Source organism: Ctenopharyngodon idella, chromosome 6 (assembly GCF_019924925.1).
Source record: "Ctenopharyngodon idella isolate HZGC_01 chromosome 6, HZGC01, whole genome shotgun sequence".
Classification (NCBI taxonomy): Eukaryota; Metazoa; Chordata; class Actinopteri; order Cypriniformes; family Xenocyprididae; genus Ctenopharyngodon; species Ctenopharyngodon idella.
In genome coordinates this window covers 24,324,952-24,345,255 of record NC_067225.1, presented here as the reverse complement: position 1 = coordinate 24,345,255, position 20,304 = coordinate 24,324,952, and the positions used below count along the sequence as shown (strand labels likewise).

Sequence of the window (20,304 nt, the reverse complement as noted above, 5' to 3'; positions counted from 1 at the left end):
CCTTTTTACTATTGTCCTTCAAAGGATGCCCAGCCATCTATCTCCCCTCATTACCAAGGAAAAGTGTCTGTCTGGGTGTTTATGTGAGGCAGTAATCAACACTGTCATTGGCTTCCTCACTAATTAGTGGTCTGTTTGTGTGTGAGAGAAGGAAAGAGAAAGTGTTTTTAACAGCTAATTTTGTTTGTGATTTAAATCAATTTTAACTGTATTTCTACCTTACATGTTCTTTTTATAGGAGCTCAATTTCAAATTGGGGGAGGCATTTATTGATTATGTGTTGGTTGGCTTTCCTAGCATTCAGTACAAACACACACATCGAACTGAAATAAACCACCTCGATCATCAAATGTCCAGATTTAATTAAAATGAAGGCAATTAGTTGGCAATCTAATATGTGTTAAACTCAGAAAGAAAGATTGACGCAAAAGTGTTTAATTTTTTTATTTACAGCATGTAGTCTTTAACATGCCAGAATAAAACTCTCTAATAATGATTAATTACACAACAGCAAGGCTTTACAACAGCAATCAATCTACAAGTCAAATATTTAGAAGCAAATTTCAAACACTTTTTATTGATATGGACACACACTTAAAAACTTAAATTGCTGATACATGCACACACACACATACACACACAGAGAAACTGGATGTTTTCCGATTACAGATGGATCAGGTCACTTTTAAATGTTTAGTCCACTAACTGATGTTTTGTGCCATTATACAGAGAGTGAATAATTTATAATTATCATCTATAATTTCACAATAGTCTCAAAATTTCTCCAGTATAAACACTGTGTACATACTTAGTAGACATAGAGGTTAAAAACATAGTTTCCATGCCATGGAATGCATACATCCTTTTCCAAGTTACGCACACACATACACATGATGCAGAGGATGAAGATTTAGTAAAATGCAACAAAATAATTAGGTAATCCTTAAATGTAGTTTTCTTTTTTTAGCCTAATGATATATGGATCTGGATGAGCATTGCACACAAGATTTTAAAAGGCATATTGTAGCCTTTAGGCAATCTAACATAAAAAAATATAAACTTAATAATAAACATACTGTTCACCACTGATGGGCTCCAGTCTATATTTCAAGTTAATGCCTTAAAAAGTAGTAAATACAACATGACCACATCAAGAGGACTGTTAGCAATGTTTGAAAACTGACCCCTGTTTACTTTCTTAATACACATTAATGGTGTTTTTGTGATCGATTCATCTGTGCACATTATTCCAAAGAAAAAACACGTTTGTCTATGTAATCTTTAATTAAAATGTAATAACTTGCTCTGCTTGCGAAGTGAAAAAAAAGTCATTGTTTCTTATCAGAACCATTTTTTTGCATGTTGTCATAATTCATTGGAAGTTTTTTCTGCTTTAAATTCAATATATTAAGCTTTTTTCACGTTTAGATTGTGCACCTGTCTTTCTCTTTCTCACTTAAAATACTATTTTCCTTGGAATTAAATCATATTATAAGAGTAAAATAGGTTGTCAATGCTGATGACTTTATTATAGCTATAATCGGAAAGTATACTTTCAATTTTATGTTAAGTTAACTTTACAATGTTTCCTCTTGATGTTATTTCAAGTGTTGTATCACTTGAATCAAATGTTGTTGTTTATCAATCAGTCTGGTGTGATGGTGTTAAATATGTGATACTGTATTTGTGTTTATGTATTTGTTAGTCAGGGTAGATGAGAAAGCCGCTGAATGTGCTGTATTTGTTGGTGTTTCCTCCATGCACTTTTCCACCATCCAGCTGCACACAGACCTCATCTCCCACATCTAAATGCAGGATCACACTGTTAGAGGCGTAGTCATAATTCTGATCTGCGTCCTGAGCGATCGCACTGGCCCTCACCTTAGAGAGAAAGAAAATTTTTTTAATCAGGAAGATAAAGTGGAGAGAAGTGTTCAATGAATTTCATCTTTTCATCACACAACCTATTGTATATGGCTTTAAAATATACTTGCAATATAGCAGCCTATAGTCATATGTTACATATGTTGCATTTATGTTCGAAAGCTTCGACTTTATAATAGCCTATCACAACAGTCTACAACTTCCCAGTATGCAGTTGCCTTTAAATCCTTTAATCTCACTGGAAACATGTCTCTCTCTCTCTCTCTCTCTCTCTCTCTCATAATAACAGTCTTTCCCTCCTGTCTTATGATTTCTCGTCTCCTCCCTAAGTATCCTGTGGGATATAGGACAGACAGAGAGAACAAAAGACCAAGACAGACCAAGGTCCAAGGGAATAAGGCTTATTGATCTGTGTGTTGCATGTATGTGGTGTGTAATTTATTGGAAAGGCTGTTAAACACTCGGGGTCTTTAGTCATTCACAAATGTACACATTTGTTAAATTGTTAAACTCAACTATTTTTTGTGCTTTGGCAATAATGAATCACTCACAGTCATTTTGAATTTATTTTTCCCCTTAAGTAAGAGAAAAACACAAGTGGTTGAAGGGAAAGCAGGGAGGAGTAAAAAAAACACTAACAGGTAATTATTTTTTAAACATCAGTATTAAAATCAACACATCTGTCTTGAACCATTCAGGTCAAAACACTATGAAGCTTCAACTAAAGCTTAATTTTTGCACTGCTAATTAATGCATGATTATAGTATAAGAACCAAAGCTTAATTAATGTTTCCAGTCATATGTATAATTAATGAGTAGTAATTCAGATTAATTTAGCCTACTTCTCACTGCTTACCATCAAGGTCTGCTACCATAAAAGAATCTGTAAAATATTAATCTTTTTAATTCTAGATTAGCCTATTCATGATACACTTTATCTTGTACTTTTGAAAAAAAAAAAATTCAAATGTATTTCAGTCGCGTCTTCAAGTGATCGACATTTTCTTGAGTTGTGCTTAATTCTTCTCACATCTACTCATTAATTATCCCTGTCTTCCCCTCATCTTTCTTTTCCCACCACCTCTTCCCCCGTATCTGTTCATTCCTTGCACCATCTATCCATCTTTTTCTGCGGGAATCGTAATAAAATGCAGGTCACGCGCGTGTCTCCACTGCGCGTCTCGTGTTGGCGCGTGTCCCTGTCCAGTCTAAATCGGATTGATTAACGGCGCGAGGTGGCAGCTCCCGCGGGAGGCCTGGGGCTGCGTCGGGGCCTCGCTAGCTCGGTAATTGCCCGGTGCTGTGGCTCGGCTGTTGCTCCTAATGGGGCCCACTCCTCAATAACTCCACTGTATCACAATAAACGGAGCTTCGCACCGACCACCGGTCAAATGGAGTCACCATGTATTAACTCTCTCTGTGTGTGTGTGTGTGTGTGTGTGAGTGAAATACAGAGATATAGCTAGCTGTCTAAACGATATGGACGTTGCGTTTTATTGAATGTGCATTGTGTTGTTTTCCCCCAGTGATTTCAACGACCTATTATCAGATTAAATTGGAGGTCTTCGGTTTAAACTATACAGACAGTTTCTGACAGAAAAGCGTGATGATAATGTAAACATATTCGTTATATAAATTCAAGAGCCAAATAAAACACTCAACTGCAAGAAGTTAAAGTAATACACAGAAATACACACAAATTATTGGCTGTGAACTTAATTTATTTTTTTTGGTTGGGAACATAATTTATTTTATTTGACTTTTATGAAAGCCAATAAAATAAACTAAACGTGACACATGGCTACATCTACTTTTAAATTTGTTTTCATTTTTCAATAGTTTATTTGGTTTAAAATAATGTTACTTTGGATTTTTTTTTGTTTGACAATTCATAAAAGCAAAAAAAAGTAAGGCAGTTCATTTCTGCATATAAAAAAAACCCTGCTGTGCTGCATAATAAAGTTTCATGCCTAAGTAAATTTCTTATCATCAAGTAATAATGATAATGATAATAATTACAATAATAATAAATATTTTAGAATGTCAGTTCTCTCAAATAGAGGGCATGTAGCTTAACAGTGTGTAACCTCAGAATATATCATGCTCTCTATTGCTAAAGGTTAACATTGTGATTTATGAATTCATGAATGAACCATTTATCTCCTGTAATTTTGTATTCATGCAAATCCCCTGTTTCTGAGTAACATTTAATAGGCTAATTGGTTATATGACTGCAGGGCTCCCTATGATTTAGCTTGAAGTTGCGCTTCACTTAGGCCTATCTGATGCAAGTGTTTTTCACTTTACAAATTTGTCTTGGTCAGAAACAAGACTGGAAAGAAAGAAAAGGGAACTGAGACGTTTTGGGACATAATCAAAAGTGGATATGAAGAATTTAATGGTCTTTCTTTTCTATCTTTTTTATTCCTTTGTCAAACATATATATATATATATATACATACACATACATACATACATATATATATGTATACATACATACATACATATACATGTGTTTGAGCAAACAATCTTTGTTGGATTGCAGTGTGAGCAAAGGTGGGCAATGAGAGCAATGGGTGATACTGCTACATCCATGAGCTAAACCAAGAGTGAATGAAAACAATGAATTTAATGTGCCAAATATAAGTGCAGAATGCTTTATTCCTAAACAGTCCAAACCAATTTACAACCATTTCCAAGCAGCATTTCTTTTTCCCGTCCTGCTTCAAGGTTAAAGGCTTCAGGTGTTTCTCAGCATGTCCTTTAACTGGTAAAAAGGGCTGTGCTTGAGAATAATGCCTTGCAGCAGCAGGTTCACGTGTATGTGTGTTTTGTACAGTATGTCCTCTCATGAATGGGCCTCTTACAAACACACACTGATAGTAATCTCAGAGTTTGTTTTAGATCGACCTTTTGGCCATTCAAAGGGCAGTGAATGCACAGGAAATGAGAGATAGAGATATGAAAGAAGAAAACAGGGGCGGAGAAAGCGCAAATATACAGGGAAAAGGGTGTACAAGTGTTTATTGCAACAGCTGCAAAATCCTGTCAAGGTACTGTGGGATTACCTCATTAACTATATTAATTAATTAATTGGAGGATGTAAACTCATTAGCTGCTGTGTAATTGACAGGATGTTTGAGGCTTTTTTAACAATTTCTCTGCATCACACTGTAATTAGTGCTGTGCTACTTTGACAAGACCACAGAGAGGGAGAGATTTTCGAAAGATGCAAGGAGGTGAAGTGTTAAAGATGAACCTAAAGTAAAACGATAGTCACACAGTGGGATGAGAAGAGACATGTTTACATAGCCAAGAATCAATTACTGAATTAATTAATTGAATTTGTAATGAGAAGCAAATTGGCTGGGTATTCTGCTTGAGTGACATTAATTTGTGGATGTTGAGCTCCCTGCTGCACCCCTCATGATGCTGTTTTTCTTTCTTATTCAGCCCCATGCAATCTATTCCTGCCATGAGGAGCCAAACTTCAACTAATAAGTGGCATTTCATAAATACATTAATATTCAGAGTTAATCTAAAAATAAAACTGACTGCCATGATCTTGCAGCAGTTACAGGCTGCAGATTTTTGCTTGTCTCAAAGTATGTTGGAATCTACCTGTATTAGATAGTCTATGATCTTCTATGTTTGTAGTAACAGCTTGTGCAAGTCTATGACCTGCAATGGGGTCAGTAGTCCTTTCTCGTTCTCTCTCTCACATGCGCTCACACTTTCTGTCGTTTTGCTCATCTATCTTACTTACACTGATCTGATGCTGTCTGTGTCTCTGGCCTCGCAGTAACACTTTCTCCCGACCTCTCTGTCGGCTCTCCTCTGATTAGCCATCCATCTTCCTCTCCTCCGTTCATCTCTCTATCATCCCACACCATCTTACCGCCTCCCATCGCACGCCCTCCTCATCTGGGTGGGCTCACACTTTTAGATTTCTCCTTTGCTATTTCAATTTAAAATGGTTATAATAGTGTAAATATTGTTTTTCACCTAAAACAACAGTGACATGGGCAGGTTTTCCAACAGTTTCCACTCTAAAATGAAAATTCTGTCATCCTTTCACCCTCATGTCATTCAAAAAAACCTGTATGGCTTTCTTTCCTCTGCGGAACATATTTCAAGATCTGTTTTTGTCAATACAATGAAAGTCAGTGGGGTCCAAAACAACATTGAACCCCACTGATTGTCAATTAAAACACTTATATCTTCTTTGGTGTTCCACAGAGGAAAGTAAATTAGTAATGACATAAGGGTGACTAAATGATGACACTATATTCATTTTGAAGTGGAAGTGTTAAAACACTTGCCCATGTCAATGTTGTTTTAGGTGAGAAACAATATTTAAACTATTATTCTAGCATTTTTACAATTATAAAATTCATTTTTGTGTGAATTATCCCTTTAAGAGCAACCCAAACTCATGTTGGGGCGGTTATGTTTGTGAGAATGCTTTGAGAGGACCTTGAGATGGGTTAAATAATTTAGCTAAGGGGAGAGATAATTAATCAGAGGGCAGAGATTGGCTGAGTGGCAGAGTGTGGCTCTGTGTGTGTGTGGTTGTTTGTGTGTGTGTGTGGCCCAGGTGGAAAAGAGGGAATCTCATCTTAAAGACATGAATGATTTAACACAAGAGGAGATCACTGGAATGACAATATATGCGATATAACATGCATGCCATACACTGCCTAAGCTTACTCTCCTCATCTTCTCACTTTCTGCATCTTGTCCTTCACTTAATGGAGGGTGTGTTGAATCCCCAAGCCTGGTTATGGACCACAGTGCATCAGCTATTGTATATTTAGCAATAAAATGTTTTTAGTATGTGAGTAGCAGAGACAGTCTGCTCTCCTGAGACAAATTAAGTAACAGATACACTGTTTTATCAGTCCATAGCAGAATTAATAAATTCGATATTGTTATTAATGTTGTTATTGTTCAGTAAAGTCAGTTCAGGTACTTGATCTGCTATAATAGTCAAAAAGTGTCCCAATTTACCATAAACTAAATGCAACAAGTAACATCAGTTTCTCCAATGAGATTTCCATCTGAACAGTACTTTAAAAAATATTTTCATTGGTTAACCAATGTATTTTGGTTAATTTAATCATATTATAATTTTAATGTAATATTTTAGATGTAAATAAAACCAGTTACTTTAGATGTTACCTGGAATGCATTTTTAAGGTTATCTAACAAAACATTTTTACAGTATGACAAACACTAATTTGATGTTAAGTGCAGAGGTGGTTTTTCTTTTTTACTGTTGATTCTATGATATGGGACCAATGTAAAAATAGATTTTTTTTTTTTTCAAAGATGAATCCACTGGCTTAAAATGTGAATCTACTGTGATTGGTTTTACATGCAGAGTTTGTGTATTTGAATCAATAATGTTAGCGGAGATGGTTCATATGGTTTTGAAAATAACAAGTTCCACCTATTTCACAGATACGCTCTTTGGATCACAAAGCTGTAGATTCATTTTCTTTTGTGCTGGGTCATGTATGATGAACAGACATGGGGCATTAATGGCAGGTGTTATGTCATGTTAATGGCAGTGTGATGAAGAGAAGCTGACAGGTTGCTACAGACTCATTAAAGGGTTTTCATCACTTCCTGTCAGATATATCTGTCACAAAGAGCTAAAAGCTCTAGGAAACCATGTGTGTGTGTGTGTGAGAAAGACAGAGACACAGTGTGTATGTAAACATATGTTGCCAGGGGAATTTTTATATCTCTTTGGATAATCCCCGCTTTCTGTTCCACTACTAAAAATCAAAACTGAGCGGTTGAGTTGAGAGCGCCTGAATCCCAGATCCGTGTCATGTTTCACCAGATGGAGAGTTTTTTTCTCTCCTTACTTTTTCATTTATTCTAAATCCACGGGTCCTGGGAGGACTGTCTCCAGCTGTTGCATTTCGTTCCACTCCAGAGAGAGACAAAGAGACAGCATTTGCTTGTTTGTGTGTTACGAATGTCCTTTTTTTTTTATTGAAAACCGTTAACCTATTGCTGTTTCTGACTCTGCAAAGTTTATTCTGGAAACAAAAAAGCTTATTCTGTTAAACAGACCTAAATGGATTGGTCAAAACAAGGCACATCTGAAATCACATTTGAAGCCATTTGATATGCTTTGATATGTTATGCTCTTGAGTCTTCATTTTCTTCTAAATCTGCACATTTTAATTGTTTTATATATGTTCCCATTGTCCTTTTTCCCACTGTAGGTATCTTCAGTAAGGCTTCGAGTGATAGGCAGACAAAATGACTGCTGAATAATTGAGCAGCTGCCTTACTGGATCCTATTTGAATGTTAAACGTATTCCTTAATCCTACCTCTGTGAATCTAATATTTGTTTGATATTTCAGTCAAATCAGACTCTTGTTTTTAATACAGTTCATTCACTTCTGACCTGTGTCTAGTTAAAGTACCTCTAAAAACTTAGTTAGCAAACTCTACCTTTGCACAGAGTAAATCCAAAGGCTGTTTTCACCAGGGATATGCAAAACTAAGAATTGAAGATTTTGCTCTCTTTCAATACATGAGTTGGAATTTGAATTGAATTGGTCATGGCCCACAGAAACTTAAATTGGAATGACAGGAAGAGGAATCTAATGGATTGTAATTCAACACAGGGATTCTGGGAAAGGAAGACTTCTTTAATTTACACTGGTACACAAAACCTAAAGGGTTAGTTCACCCAAAAATGAAAATTCTGTCATTAATTACTCACCCTCATGTTGTTCCAAACCCGTAAGATCTTCGTTCATCTTCGGAACACAAATCAAGATATTTTTGATGAAATCCGAGATCTCTGACCCCTCTATAGACAGTAATTTAATTACCACACTTTATTCAACAATTTCTTCTTGTTATTTAACAATTTCTTCACTGCACTGTGTCTACCACGTAAACAGAGTAGGAGAATGACAGGGAAAAGAAGAAATTGTTGAATAAAGTCATTATTTTTGTTTTGTTTTTGTGCAACAAAATATTTCTCGTCGCTTCATAAAATTAAGGTTGAACCATTGTAGTCACACGGACTATTTTAATGATGTCGTTTCTACCTTTCTGGGCCTTGAAAGTGGTAATTAAATTGCTGTCTATGAAGGGGTCAGAGAGCTCTCAGATTTCATCAAAAATATCTTAATTTGTGTTCTGAAGATGAACGAAGGTCTTACGGGTTTGGAACGACGTGAGGGTGAGTACTTAATGACAGAAATTCCATTTTTGGGTGAATTAACCCTTTAATATAAAGATAAGCTGATATATTAAATGTAAAAACTTAAAAAAAAAAATCTGTAAGTGGCATCTATCTATCTATTTCTGTTTATGGCAATACATCTGTCTGTATATCGTTCTGTCATTCTATCTATCATTATAACTATCATTCTATCTCTCTGTAGACATTTTTTTTTTTTAAACTTTGAAACATGGATTTGTCAAGCCAAAGTTTGTCTTGACAAACTTTGCTTTTCTAGTTAAACATTTAGTTCAAACAAAGTCATTTGCGCACATCTCCTACCTGTCCATTCTTCTTGAGGTCGGCCCACATGCTAGTTCCATCTCCGCCCCTCATGAGCACGTGATAGGTGAAGAAGTAGATTCCAGGAAGAGGGCAGGTGAACTTGCCTGTGGTAGGCTCATAGTAATTCCCTACATTTGTCACCACATCATCAAACTTGAGTACTTCGCTCCCCTCATGCTGCTTGCGCAGACCAGCATAGAAGGCTATTTTGGGGCTGTAGAACGATGGGATGTATCCCCCTGGGCCTGGACCTGGAGGTCCAGGCGGACCTGGTTTTCCTGGTTCTCCAGGTGGCCCACGTGGGCCTGGTGGGCCTTGGTTTCCGCGAAAACCTGACTTGCCTCCCCCTCTGCGTCCAGGGATGTCGTGAGGAGGAGGCGAAACAGGTGTTAGTTCATTGGTGGGCGTTAGAGAGTCACAAACCATCTTACAGCTTCCAAGCATCTCATAATGTGTACCTCCACCTCCAGACCCACCCAGTTTGGTGCTGTGGACCAATAGCGGAATAGCGACCAGTAGCACCAGTACCATGGCCACGCCCACTGCCGCGCCAATAACGCGCTTCCTGCGGCTGAGGCGTGAGGCAGCAATAGAGAGGAAGTCCTCCTCCCCTTTAGAAGAAACAGGCCCGGCCAGAATGAACTCTGGGAAGGAAAAAGGACTAAGGTAAGATAGAAAAATTAACGAGGGAGTCAGATACGATGAAACGTGGCTTGTGTCTCAGAAATAAACGAAAATAAATAGTTTTTCGCTATGAAAAATCCACCTTCAGCAACAAAAAAATCAAATGTCCTATATGGAACAATGTCTTAAAGGATGTTTGTGTTCATTCCCTTTTAAAGTTTCAATTTCTGTTATTTTACCTTTCTGCTTGCATTTAATACAATAAAATCATAACAGCCAGCCCTCTAACCAGTACCCGCTCTTCTGAGTGAAACACATTGGATCCAGTTATCGCGATGAACAGCAATTCTGGATGATCCAGTGGGTTTATATTGTCATATAAATGTATATTGCTTGTCTGATATAAGCAACATGAGGGATTTGGTGTCTCCGAATTTTTGTCCGTGGATGAGATTCTATCAGGTGATGTGGATGTGTATTTCTCAGGGATTGCTGTGTGGCTGTTACGTCTCCTTATAGATTGGTGAAGTGACAGCGGTGTGGCTCATTTTTCCATGAGAAGTTCAAGAAGCGTTCTGAGGAATTCCCAGTAAAGTCCATATCCACTGCAGCATATAAACAAACTCTGCCCCTCCTCTCATAGAAGAAAGCTGTGATTCAAATTTATCAAAAACAATCCACGTTATATATTATTTTGTCTTTTTGTGACAATCTTAAACCTTCAAATGCTTAGGTTTAAGTGCTTCGCTTGAAAACGTCTTGTAAGCCTGATGGTAAATGGATTGTGAGGTACAATTTTAAATCAGGCTCACAGCACTCGTGTTGATTTTCAATTCCTGCTGGTCTTCATCAAACTTCAGCTGAGTAACATTCAGGTCCCAAGATCAACCACCTCTGGCATCTTGACATGTTTCTCACTGAGTTGAAACAAAAAGAGCTAAATTAGATGTACTAGAAAACCTATGAAATAATTTAAGAGCTCCCAGAAGATCCCTTGATGCTTATTACGATTGTCGAATAAGCTTATTTATTTCTGTTCAATACTGAGCATTTTACAGTAAAACAGGCACAGTTTGTGCATAAGACCTCTTGGTGACTTATATGAATAATTTTAATAGTCATTACTATTTAATTGAATTTAACTAAATCATGCCATCAGAGTTTGCACATACATTATTACATCACAGACACATTACCTCTCCAAAACTACAAACAGTAGCCTACCAATAATATCAGATTTCTTAAGTATAATAATAATCAGATAACAATCAATGTTGTGTCAGCTACTTGTTTCCAGGTCTTGCCCATTTACACTCAAATGTCACTTTAAACGTCTGCATGGTACTATGCAGGCTGCTAATTAAACCACTATCAAATATTTAATGATGAAATCATTTTTTGTCAATTAAAAGACAAATAACTGAGAAATTCTATAGAATAGTATACTAAAAGTTTGTAAAATATTTCTGAAGAACAAATGTCAACGGTAAAACAATTCTGCCTACCTTAAAAGTTCCCAGAGAATATGAAAATTGATGAGTAACTCCGCACGACAGAGCAGCTCCTCTCGCGTGAGCTAACAGCTCAGAATATGTCAGAGAATCTCGCGCCTTCGGGTTTTTCTTTAACGGTCACTCTGCTCTGACTGTTGTCAGCTTGCAATATCTATTGTCTTCTCCTTTTGCTGCTTCTTTGCAGCCTTTTCTGCGTCTTCAAGTCAGTTCACTTTAAACACGCCTACTTCTGTCGTTTAATATCTTTGGGAATCATTAAACTACTACTGCCACTTGTAAAATATTATTTAGTAACCAAATTACTATTTAAAAGTCAAATATGGCAATTTCTTTGTTAAGATATCATCAAGAAGCAACAGTTTCTCACTTGTTCGATTTCTGTGAGGAAAAGGCGCTTCCACCCGCGGGATGTCTGTCTCGCGCTCCCCCCGCCCTCCATACAATTACGCGCTCGCGCTCACTCGCACCAGTCTCCGCAGATCAAGAAATCGATTTCCCGAGGAGATGTGCATCCTAATAGGGTTGCTGTCTACCCAATTAGTACTTATAAAAATAAGTCAGGTTGTTACTGGTATACTGTCACTAGCAGTAGGAGAACTGAGGGGTGATCGCAGCTAGTAATATAGGACCCACTGTAAATTAGCTGTTTAACTAGGCTAGCTAGCCCATATAGGGGCCGGGGATGGAGGAAATCAAATGCCCAATGTAAAATGTATATTATTTGCTGCTAAATTGTAACATGTTTAGAAATTAGTTTAGCATGTACAGGATGATGTATCGTCCAAAAGTTTTGCAAGAGTGACCTTACTGTAATCTTACCCAACACAAATCTTAAACATCATTTGTAGCAGCAAATGAAAAACGTGGTAGTTGAGAACAATAATATGTAGCCTGTATGTACAAATAAATACATTGTTTATATGCTTTACATTTTCAAGTAGGCTAAACATTATACACAATGTAAAGTTTATAAGAGATAAACAGATATAGCACATTGTGTCATCATTGCCTACCTGTAAGCCTACAGTTTTTTGTTTTTTTTGGCTTACATTTCTCAAATATCCTTAACATTTGCAAACCAGTAAGTTAATTTCTCAAAACAGTTCGTACAAACAGCACCACACAATGGACTACCTGCAAAAGGCTGTAACTTGCACAAATCCTTAGTTCATCTCTCAAAAGTATTTATATCAATATAAAGATGAACTTATGTCATTTTTCATAAACAACATAGTCAAAATGTTTAGCCATGTTGTCAATATAACCATGTACTATGTACCATGTCAGTATTTTCAGATGGCTGATTTCGATGATAATGATTGAAAATGCACAAGACTGCACTTTTTCTGTATGGCATAAATACAAATTACTGTATATTGGATTGGTGTGTCAACAAATTAAAGTATAATGTCATTGTGATATATAAAAGAAAAAGACAAGACTATATACTTACACTGTATGCACATGTATGTGTGTTTGTGTGATATAGTATATACTGTATCTGTATTTACATATACTGTAAAATTCAAGTAGAATAAGTATATAAATACTACTGTAATATGAAGCATTACAGCAAGAGTATTAGAGTACAGTGCACATTGTTGAAATACATACCTGTTCTGTCTACGACATACTTGAATGATTGAAGAAACGGTTGTTCTCACATTTGCTTGCACCTTTCAAACCGCCTTAGCCATTGTAAGGTCATGATTGAGAACATGGTCGACAATAGTGGTCCTTATTTCATCAGAAACGTGCCTACAGCCTTTGCCTTACCTCTTCCTCTGTTTTGCCTCCCTTCCCTTCCACCACACAACCTTATTCCTCTTCTTCCCGGCTGTTGACCCTGTTTGTTTCCTTGCTGTTCTTTCATTATAAGAAATTGTAACTCTGTATATATGCTTTCCAATTAAAGATTCATGACACGCATCTCTGAGCTATTTTAGAGAACTAGTTGATTATTGGTTGATCTAATGCTTTACATTCCCCTTTATTAGTGAAATTCAAGATTCACTATTCACCAATTCAGGACACATTTACAAAAAAGTCTAATAGAAATGTATAGAAAATACACTTGACGCATTATGACAACTAGTTCAACTCTTTTGCATTTAATGGCTGCAATGAACTAAGGCCTAAGCCGAAATAAGGCGTTTTTGAGCAACATTACACTAACAATTGATAATGTAACAGCAGACAACTGAACATAATCAACTGCAATTCAAAAGAACGAGAAATTATGTTTATGATGTGCACAAGTGTAGATGATATGGAGGTTGAACAAGTAGTTTTGAGAATGTTGTTGTGATCTGAGAAATGTACCAAACCGACTGAGAAAAACTGTAAAATTAATTGGATTTGCAGAAACTGAGCAGAGAAAGTACATGTGGCTAGTCAAAGAGAATGGACATGTCCTGTGGGCATTTTGCTAATGTAACTTGATTGTCTTCCTATACTCAGTGGAGTCATTTTATAAAAATTGATTTGTAAAAATCTTGAATGTCTTAAAAATATTCAACCCCTTTAAAGCCCTCTCTCAATTCACTGAATGTCCTTCAGGAGTTGATTGCCCTGAGTACAGAACACACTTGCCATAGCGTACATCCTTCTACAATATATCAGCTTACTTAATAATGGCTGCTTAGGCATCTGTACACTTACAGAAATTAAAGTAGCATGAGATGTGTTCATTATACGGCTGGTAAAAAAATTGGAAATCCTCTTTGCATTCATCTGTGGTGATGTTAAAAGGGGGAGAGGGAGGAGAAAAGGATGAGAAAGCCTGACAGAGGGAGAGAATGACAGTGTGTAGGGTGAAAGACAGTTTAGCTGTGTCTGTTGTCAGTGTCTCTGTTTCTTTAGCCTTCAGAGCTCATTAGCAACGATAGACACATTGCTACTGACAACCTCCCCCACACACTTTATAGCTCTCACCTTACTCTTTCCCTATCATCCCACTTTCACCATCATTTATATCTCCATCACCATCTCTGTGTGCCAGTCGCTATTATCTATTTTACTAAAGCACTTCTCCTCTCTTTCATCATACTTTTTTAGTTTTATCTCTCACACTGCTGGAGAATCAGTCTTGGTCGTGTTTCCTCTGCTATGTACATCCTTGATAATGTAAGGTCTTTGTCAAAAGTGGAATTGTTTTTAATTAATAAACCACAGGAATAGATGGTTAAAGGGTCAGGTCTTGAATGTGTGATCATTGATTACCATTTAAGTTCTGTGTTTTTGTCATTGTCAGTTTAATGTGTGCTGATTACTGATGATTGTACTGTCCTTAACAATAAATGGTAATGTTGGAACTAATTGTTGGTGCTAAACTTGACGTGATAGTTGTTGTTTTCTGAGAGTAGATAGATAGATAGAGAGATACTTCGAAGTTTAAAGAAGCGCAAATGAGATGTCAGTGGAAAATAATTTTCAATGAAAAACAACTTAAAGGTGCAATATGTAAAAATTCTGTCCGCTAGAGGCATATTCAAAACAAAGGCGTAGCTTGATGATGGCAAGTTTGAGCGCGGAATCTTGGGACATGTGGTCTTTACCTCAACGGCCGGTGGAAACAATCGGGATAGGACTCGGGAAGAAATCATGTTCATGGATGAGATTATTAACGTCACTGTAGTATGAAGCAGAGCAGGACCGAGTGTTGTGGGAGCTGAACGAGGCCGCTGGAGCGATTGCGCAACACACGCCTCGCGAGCAGCGGAACTTTTATTATGCCACAGTCGCCGGCGCCGCTTCCGCTTTTCCGGTCATGAGTATGAGGTAACACAGCTCCGTTTATCATATTAGATACATTTGAGAGTGTTGAAAATGATGTTATAACGTTACTCTGTGCGTTCGCTCGGCGGCTGCTGTGAGACACTTGTTTGAGACACACTGCAGTAAGCGAGATCGATTTTAGAATATCATATTAAATGCTGGATGGCTTGTGTTTATAAATGGCATGCAATTAATTTTAAAACAGATTGTATGATGGAGAAAATTCTGTATTACTGTTACTAAAAATAAAGCTGCATCTGATTATGCTATGTTAGCTACTTGACAAAATAGTGTTTTTCTCGGAGGCATGGTAAAGCATGGTACTCGCAAAAAAATCAAGAAAATTAGATTTACACAATAAGACTAAACATGTTGAGCTATATAAAACAATTAGTTTTATAAAGCTCTTGCCTATTAAAACATGTAATATATTAAAGCATCTTTGGTTTCCATGGTTTTTACAAAATAAAACCGGAAGTCGAGGGTATGACGCAATTGACAGATGACTCCTCACGTCCCGGAGCCTTGGTCTAAAATTGCAATTTTCTCACGATTTACAAATAGTTGGAAATATTTGGGATATTGTAAGTACTCAAGTGAACAAAATATATAACACTGGCCTAGTGGTTTTTGGATATTTTACTGCAAAAATATTACATATTGCACCTTTAAGGGTTAGTTCACCCAAAAATGAAAATTTTGTCATGAATTACTCACCCTCGTGTTCCAAATCCATGACTTTCGTTCATCTTCAAAACACAAATCAAGATATTTTTAATAAAACCTGAGAGTTTTCTGTCCCCCCATTGAAAGTCCATTCCACCAAAATGGTTCAAAAAGTTTGTAAAGCAATAATAAAAGAAACCCCTATGAATCAAGCTGTTTAACTCAAGTTGCTTTATATGTAGAACAGATTTAATTTAGGCTTTTTCACATGAATCAACATGCATCAAGAGATGGTAAACAGAAGTTTACATGTGCTGCTTGATGCACAAGAACCCATGAGGTTTGGACATGCATCAAGCAATTAATGGCGGAGCTTCCATATTTGATGTGCTTGCTATGTGCACTGATCAGGGTTTATATTTAATTATATTAATTGATGACAGAATTTTTTGGGTAAACTATCCCTTTAATGTCAGTAATTCCACATATCTATAATGGCTTCAAAACAATTGGAAAATAGCATGAGTCATGTCAAAACGGAATACGTTACTATTGCAGATTAAGTTTGAGGGACAGCAGAATATAGAGTTCTAGTTGCATCCTTGCAATTAAAAGAAACTACCCTTCAAATCTTGACAGAAAAATGGCACTCATTTTATTTCTATTGATAGTTATCTGGAGTACAGAGGAAGAAGGCCAACCTAAAGCCTTGGAAGAGAAAAGACTCCCTCTATCCTCCCTCTGCTGAGTGTGTCACCTTATGTTATTGAGTAACATTGTAGCCTTTCTACACCATCTCTTTAGGCTTGATAAAGCTGCTTCTATGTTTTAGTCTCAAATAATTGATTTTAGTGAATCTATTGAGTGCTACTGTTGTAAGACCTATTTACAATTGTGTGTCTGCCTGTTTCTGTGAATGCCTGTCCATGTTTCCTCCTGCTTAAAGCTCATTGGGGCAGGTCCAAGGGGGACTTGTCGCCATTTTGCCTGTTGATCAATAGAGCACCTCCCATGATGCACCTTGTCAACTTCTCACATTGGCAACTGCTTGATGTGTCTGAGGTCACATTAGCATAAACTCATGAAAACTTTTAGAGCAACTCAACTTGCTGTACATAAATCATTAAATATATATACTATCCAAATAACAACAGCCAAAGGTGATTGTATAAACTATAAAAATTGCAAAACGGATTATGTAAACTATGGATTAAATTGGTTTAAAACAAACAATTACTTCCAAAACAACTTTTGTAATTTCTATTTTTCTATCACAATATTGTAATGTCTTTAAACCGTATAGGTGCTTTACTTAGCAAATATTAATTAATTCAATCAAATTATTAATTGTTGGACAGTCCTAATTATTATGTCAATTTATGAACAATTCAAGTTTGCATGATGTTGATATTTATATTGTCATAGTGATGAATGAATATAAATTTATCACATTTTAAACTGTTATTGCAGAAACATAAACATCACATTAGATCAATGAAGCTGGACTGAATGTATTCTATAATGTGTTATATAATGTTAAGGTAATGTAAATACGTATGCATATATTTATGTATGTATACAAGCATGCATGTGAAATGAAATGAAATATACTTTATTGTCCCTAGTAGGGAAATTTGGAGTAGACTCAAAACATTCCAACATCACCTGGTACACCTAAAAAATATATACACACAATACATACAATAAATATACATCCAATACACTAGCACATTAAGATAAGTGTCACTGCTCCAGATTTAGCAACTTGATAGATACCGGCACAAACGAATTTTTAAATCAGTTCAGTTTGCATCGTGGAATCCTGTACCTTCTCCCAGAGGGTAATAGTTCTACATACACTGTGGGCAGTGTATGGGTGTTTGAGAGAGAATAAGGAAGAGGTAGGGCAAAAGGGAGACTGAATTTGTAGTGTGTGTGTGTGTGTGTGTGTGTGTGTGTGTCTCTGATTGCTTGCTGATACAGGGTGACATGGTGCAGATTGACTCAGCCTGCTTTTCTAATTCTCTCTATTAATAAGCCGCAGATTCCCACTGTTGCACCGGACTACATCTATTCATCTCAATTTGTCATCTGCTCTCTCCCCCTTCTCTCTCTCTCTCCTTCTCTTTCAGTATTTCTCCCCCTAAACACCTCTGCCCATCTCTCTCTCTCTTTCTCCCATCATCTTCTGCATCACGTCCGATTCACCGGCCTCCTCTCCTATTCCAAATCTGTCCATTCCACCTGCCTCTCGTGTCCTTCTCAGCATTAAGATTGAGAAGGCCAGCATTTCTACATCTTAATTCTATTGAAATATGAAGGTTAGATAAACTGTTGCACTTCAGCAAACAGAACTGGCATTCATACTTGGAAATTATTAAATTATCTAATTCAAATGCTCAGTCAGAAGCATGCGTCAAAAAATGCCTCTTATAAAATTTCATAAGTTCACATTTTCATGATCCTGAAGGAGATAAAGGCCACACAAGACTTTAATTTTCATTTAGAACTCCATTTATTCAAATTCATCCCTGCTGTTTTTGTGAAAATGTTTTTTTTTTTCTTCTTCTTAATGGGCAGGGACGAACTGCTATTGTACGCCTTCCATTCGTGCTAGTATGTATTACTTATAGCACTGCAAGTTAGAGTCACACACCAAACAGGCATCTTAAAGAAGAAGAAGACATCACACTCAGAAACACATCAGATTTTCATGTTACTTTGAATATGTGATGAAAGCAGGATGGGTAAATAATCATATTGCAGACTTTTACTTTTAAAGCAGGTCTATTAGTTTATATTTATTCATTTGTTTAGTTCTTCATAAATTGAAGCTTACATGGAAGAATATCACTGGATATGCAAATTGGTCCCCGCCTCCACTTAATCGCACTAGCTTGGACTACCTGATCCACTCTGTCAACTAGTAAACGCAACACAATGGCAAGTGGAGATACTGGTATAATTTAGCCATATATGTTTGAACCAGAAACCATATAAATCATATACAGGTAATTCACTTGCTATATTGTTATATGTACCTGACTTTTCCTGTCCCACTCCCTTCTGTGTTCTTGTGCTCACTGTGGAAAAGCCCCGCCCCCCACACACGTTGACAGGATTGGTTACATGTTTGTGATGTAGGAAACAGGGGTGGTTTCAGACCACGCTTTTTAGACTGTCTTTGGTAGCTATACTGCAGTTTTAAGGAGAATACTAAGCAATGGTATTGACTGATTTATTGACTGATTTTATTGAAAGTAGGTCTATATTAAAAACACCACATAGACAACATTAAAAACTTGATTTTCACCACATTTTCACCACTTTAACTAGAAAAATAAACATTATGAAAATGACAAGCAAATTAAATTAGTTTGCAACTATAATGTGTGGTCTTGGTTTCAGAATTAATGCATCTAATATAAATTAAATTAAAAATTAACTTTGAGGAAATTTGACCTCAAAACTCTACATTCCAATACCATAATACGTTTGCTTTAACTGTTTCTTGTGGAAAACAAGTGAACACAATAAAATCACATTATCATACATTCAGACAAGGGTATTTCATGAATGTCAAGTTTGAAGAAGTCATGCTTTTTATGTTTAGACGATTTAATTACAATAGGCCTACTTGTTAAATGTCAAAAACAATGGTTTGATATTGTTGTACATTATCATTTATAATTTACATTATAATTTATAATTTTACATTTTACAACTAAAAAATTGTGTGATAATATCTCCCACTGTGTTGTCACAAAAGGTCAACGTGTTCAATGAATTGTATCTTTTTTCCTGCCTGACAATGATGGTGGAAATGTTCAGAAGCTTTTTTGTGGACAAGACTTTAAAGTGTATGTGCAGAAACTGACTTTCATGGCACTCTCTGGACCCAGAATTATAATTGCCCCACAGGACACACACACACACACACACACACACACCTCAGTTCAAGTATCTATCTATCTATCTATCTATCTATCTATGTGTCTATCTAATGAGTGACAGTCTAATTCCATTTATGACAATATATGATTGTCAAAGAGGTAAAGACCTTGTACATTAACAGAAAAATACACAAATAAAGGAATACTCTTAATGCTCATTGCAAAAAATGATGACGCTGAACTTTTTGAGAACAAAAAGACAAAAAAAATCACTGCTCCAGAAGTAAAAAAAAAACTAAAAAAAAAACTAAAAAGATAAAAGGAATCTCCAAAGCATGACAAGGGATAGAAAGACAGCAGGGGAGAAGAGAAAATGAGGGAACATCCAGCAGGACTGACAAG

At 36.5% G+C, this 20,304-nt stretch overlaps 1 protein-coding gene across 2 annotated transcripts; it reads right to left on the bottom strand.

Annotated features, from left to right (window-relative positions):
* Positions 1–443: 443 nt before the first annotated feature.
* Positions 444–12,028, bottom strand: c1ql4b (complement component 1, q subcomponent-like 4b). 2 transcript variants are annotated; one of them, XM_051897116.1, is made up of 3 exons: positions 11,558–12,028; positions 9,426–10,072; positions 444–1,881 (listed from the first exon to the last, which is right to left on the bottom strand). In XM_051897116.1, exons 2-3 carry the CDS (start codon positions 9,957–9,959, stop codon positions 1,702–1,704), a joined length of 714 nt encoding a protein of 237 aa, XP_051753076.1. In that variant the 5' UTR covers positions 9,960–10,072; positions 11,558–12,028; the 3' UTR covers positions 444–1,701. The 2 variants fall into 2 exon arrangements, with proteins under 2 accessions (XP_051753076.1, XP_051753075.1); XM_051897115.1 differs by having other exon boundaries at positions 9,426–10,969; positions 11,558–12,027.
* Positions 12,029–20,304: the final 8,276 nt, after the last annotated feature.

Excerpts from the sequence above, each read along its gene's own strand:
- c1ql4b (XM_051897116.1), bottom strand. The coding sequence starts at position 9,959 with ATGGTACTGGTGCTACTGGTCGCTATTCCGCTATTGGTCCACAGCACC. Across the intron at positions 1,882-9,425 it reads ACCTCAAGAAGAATGGACAG|GTGAGGGCCAGTGCGATCGC; the intron begins GTAGGAGATGTG and ends TTTCTCTCTAAG.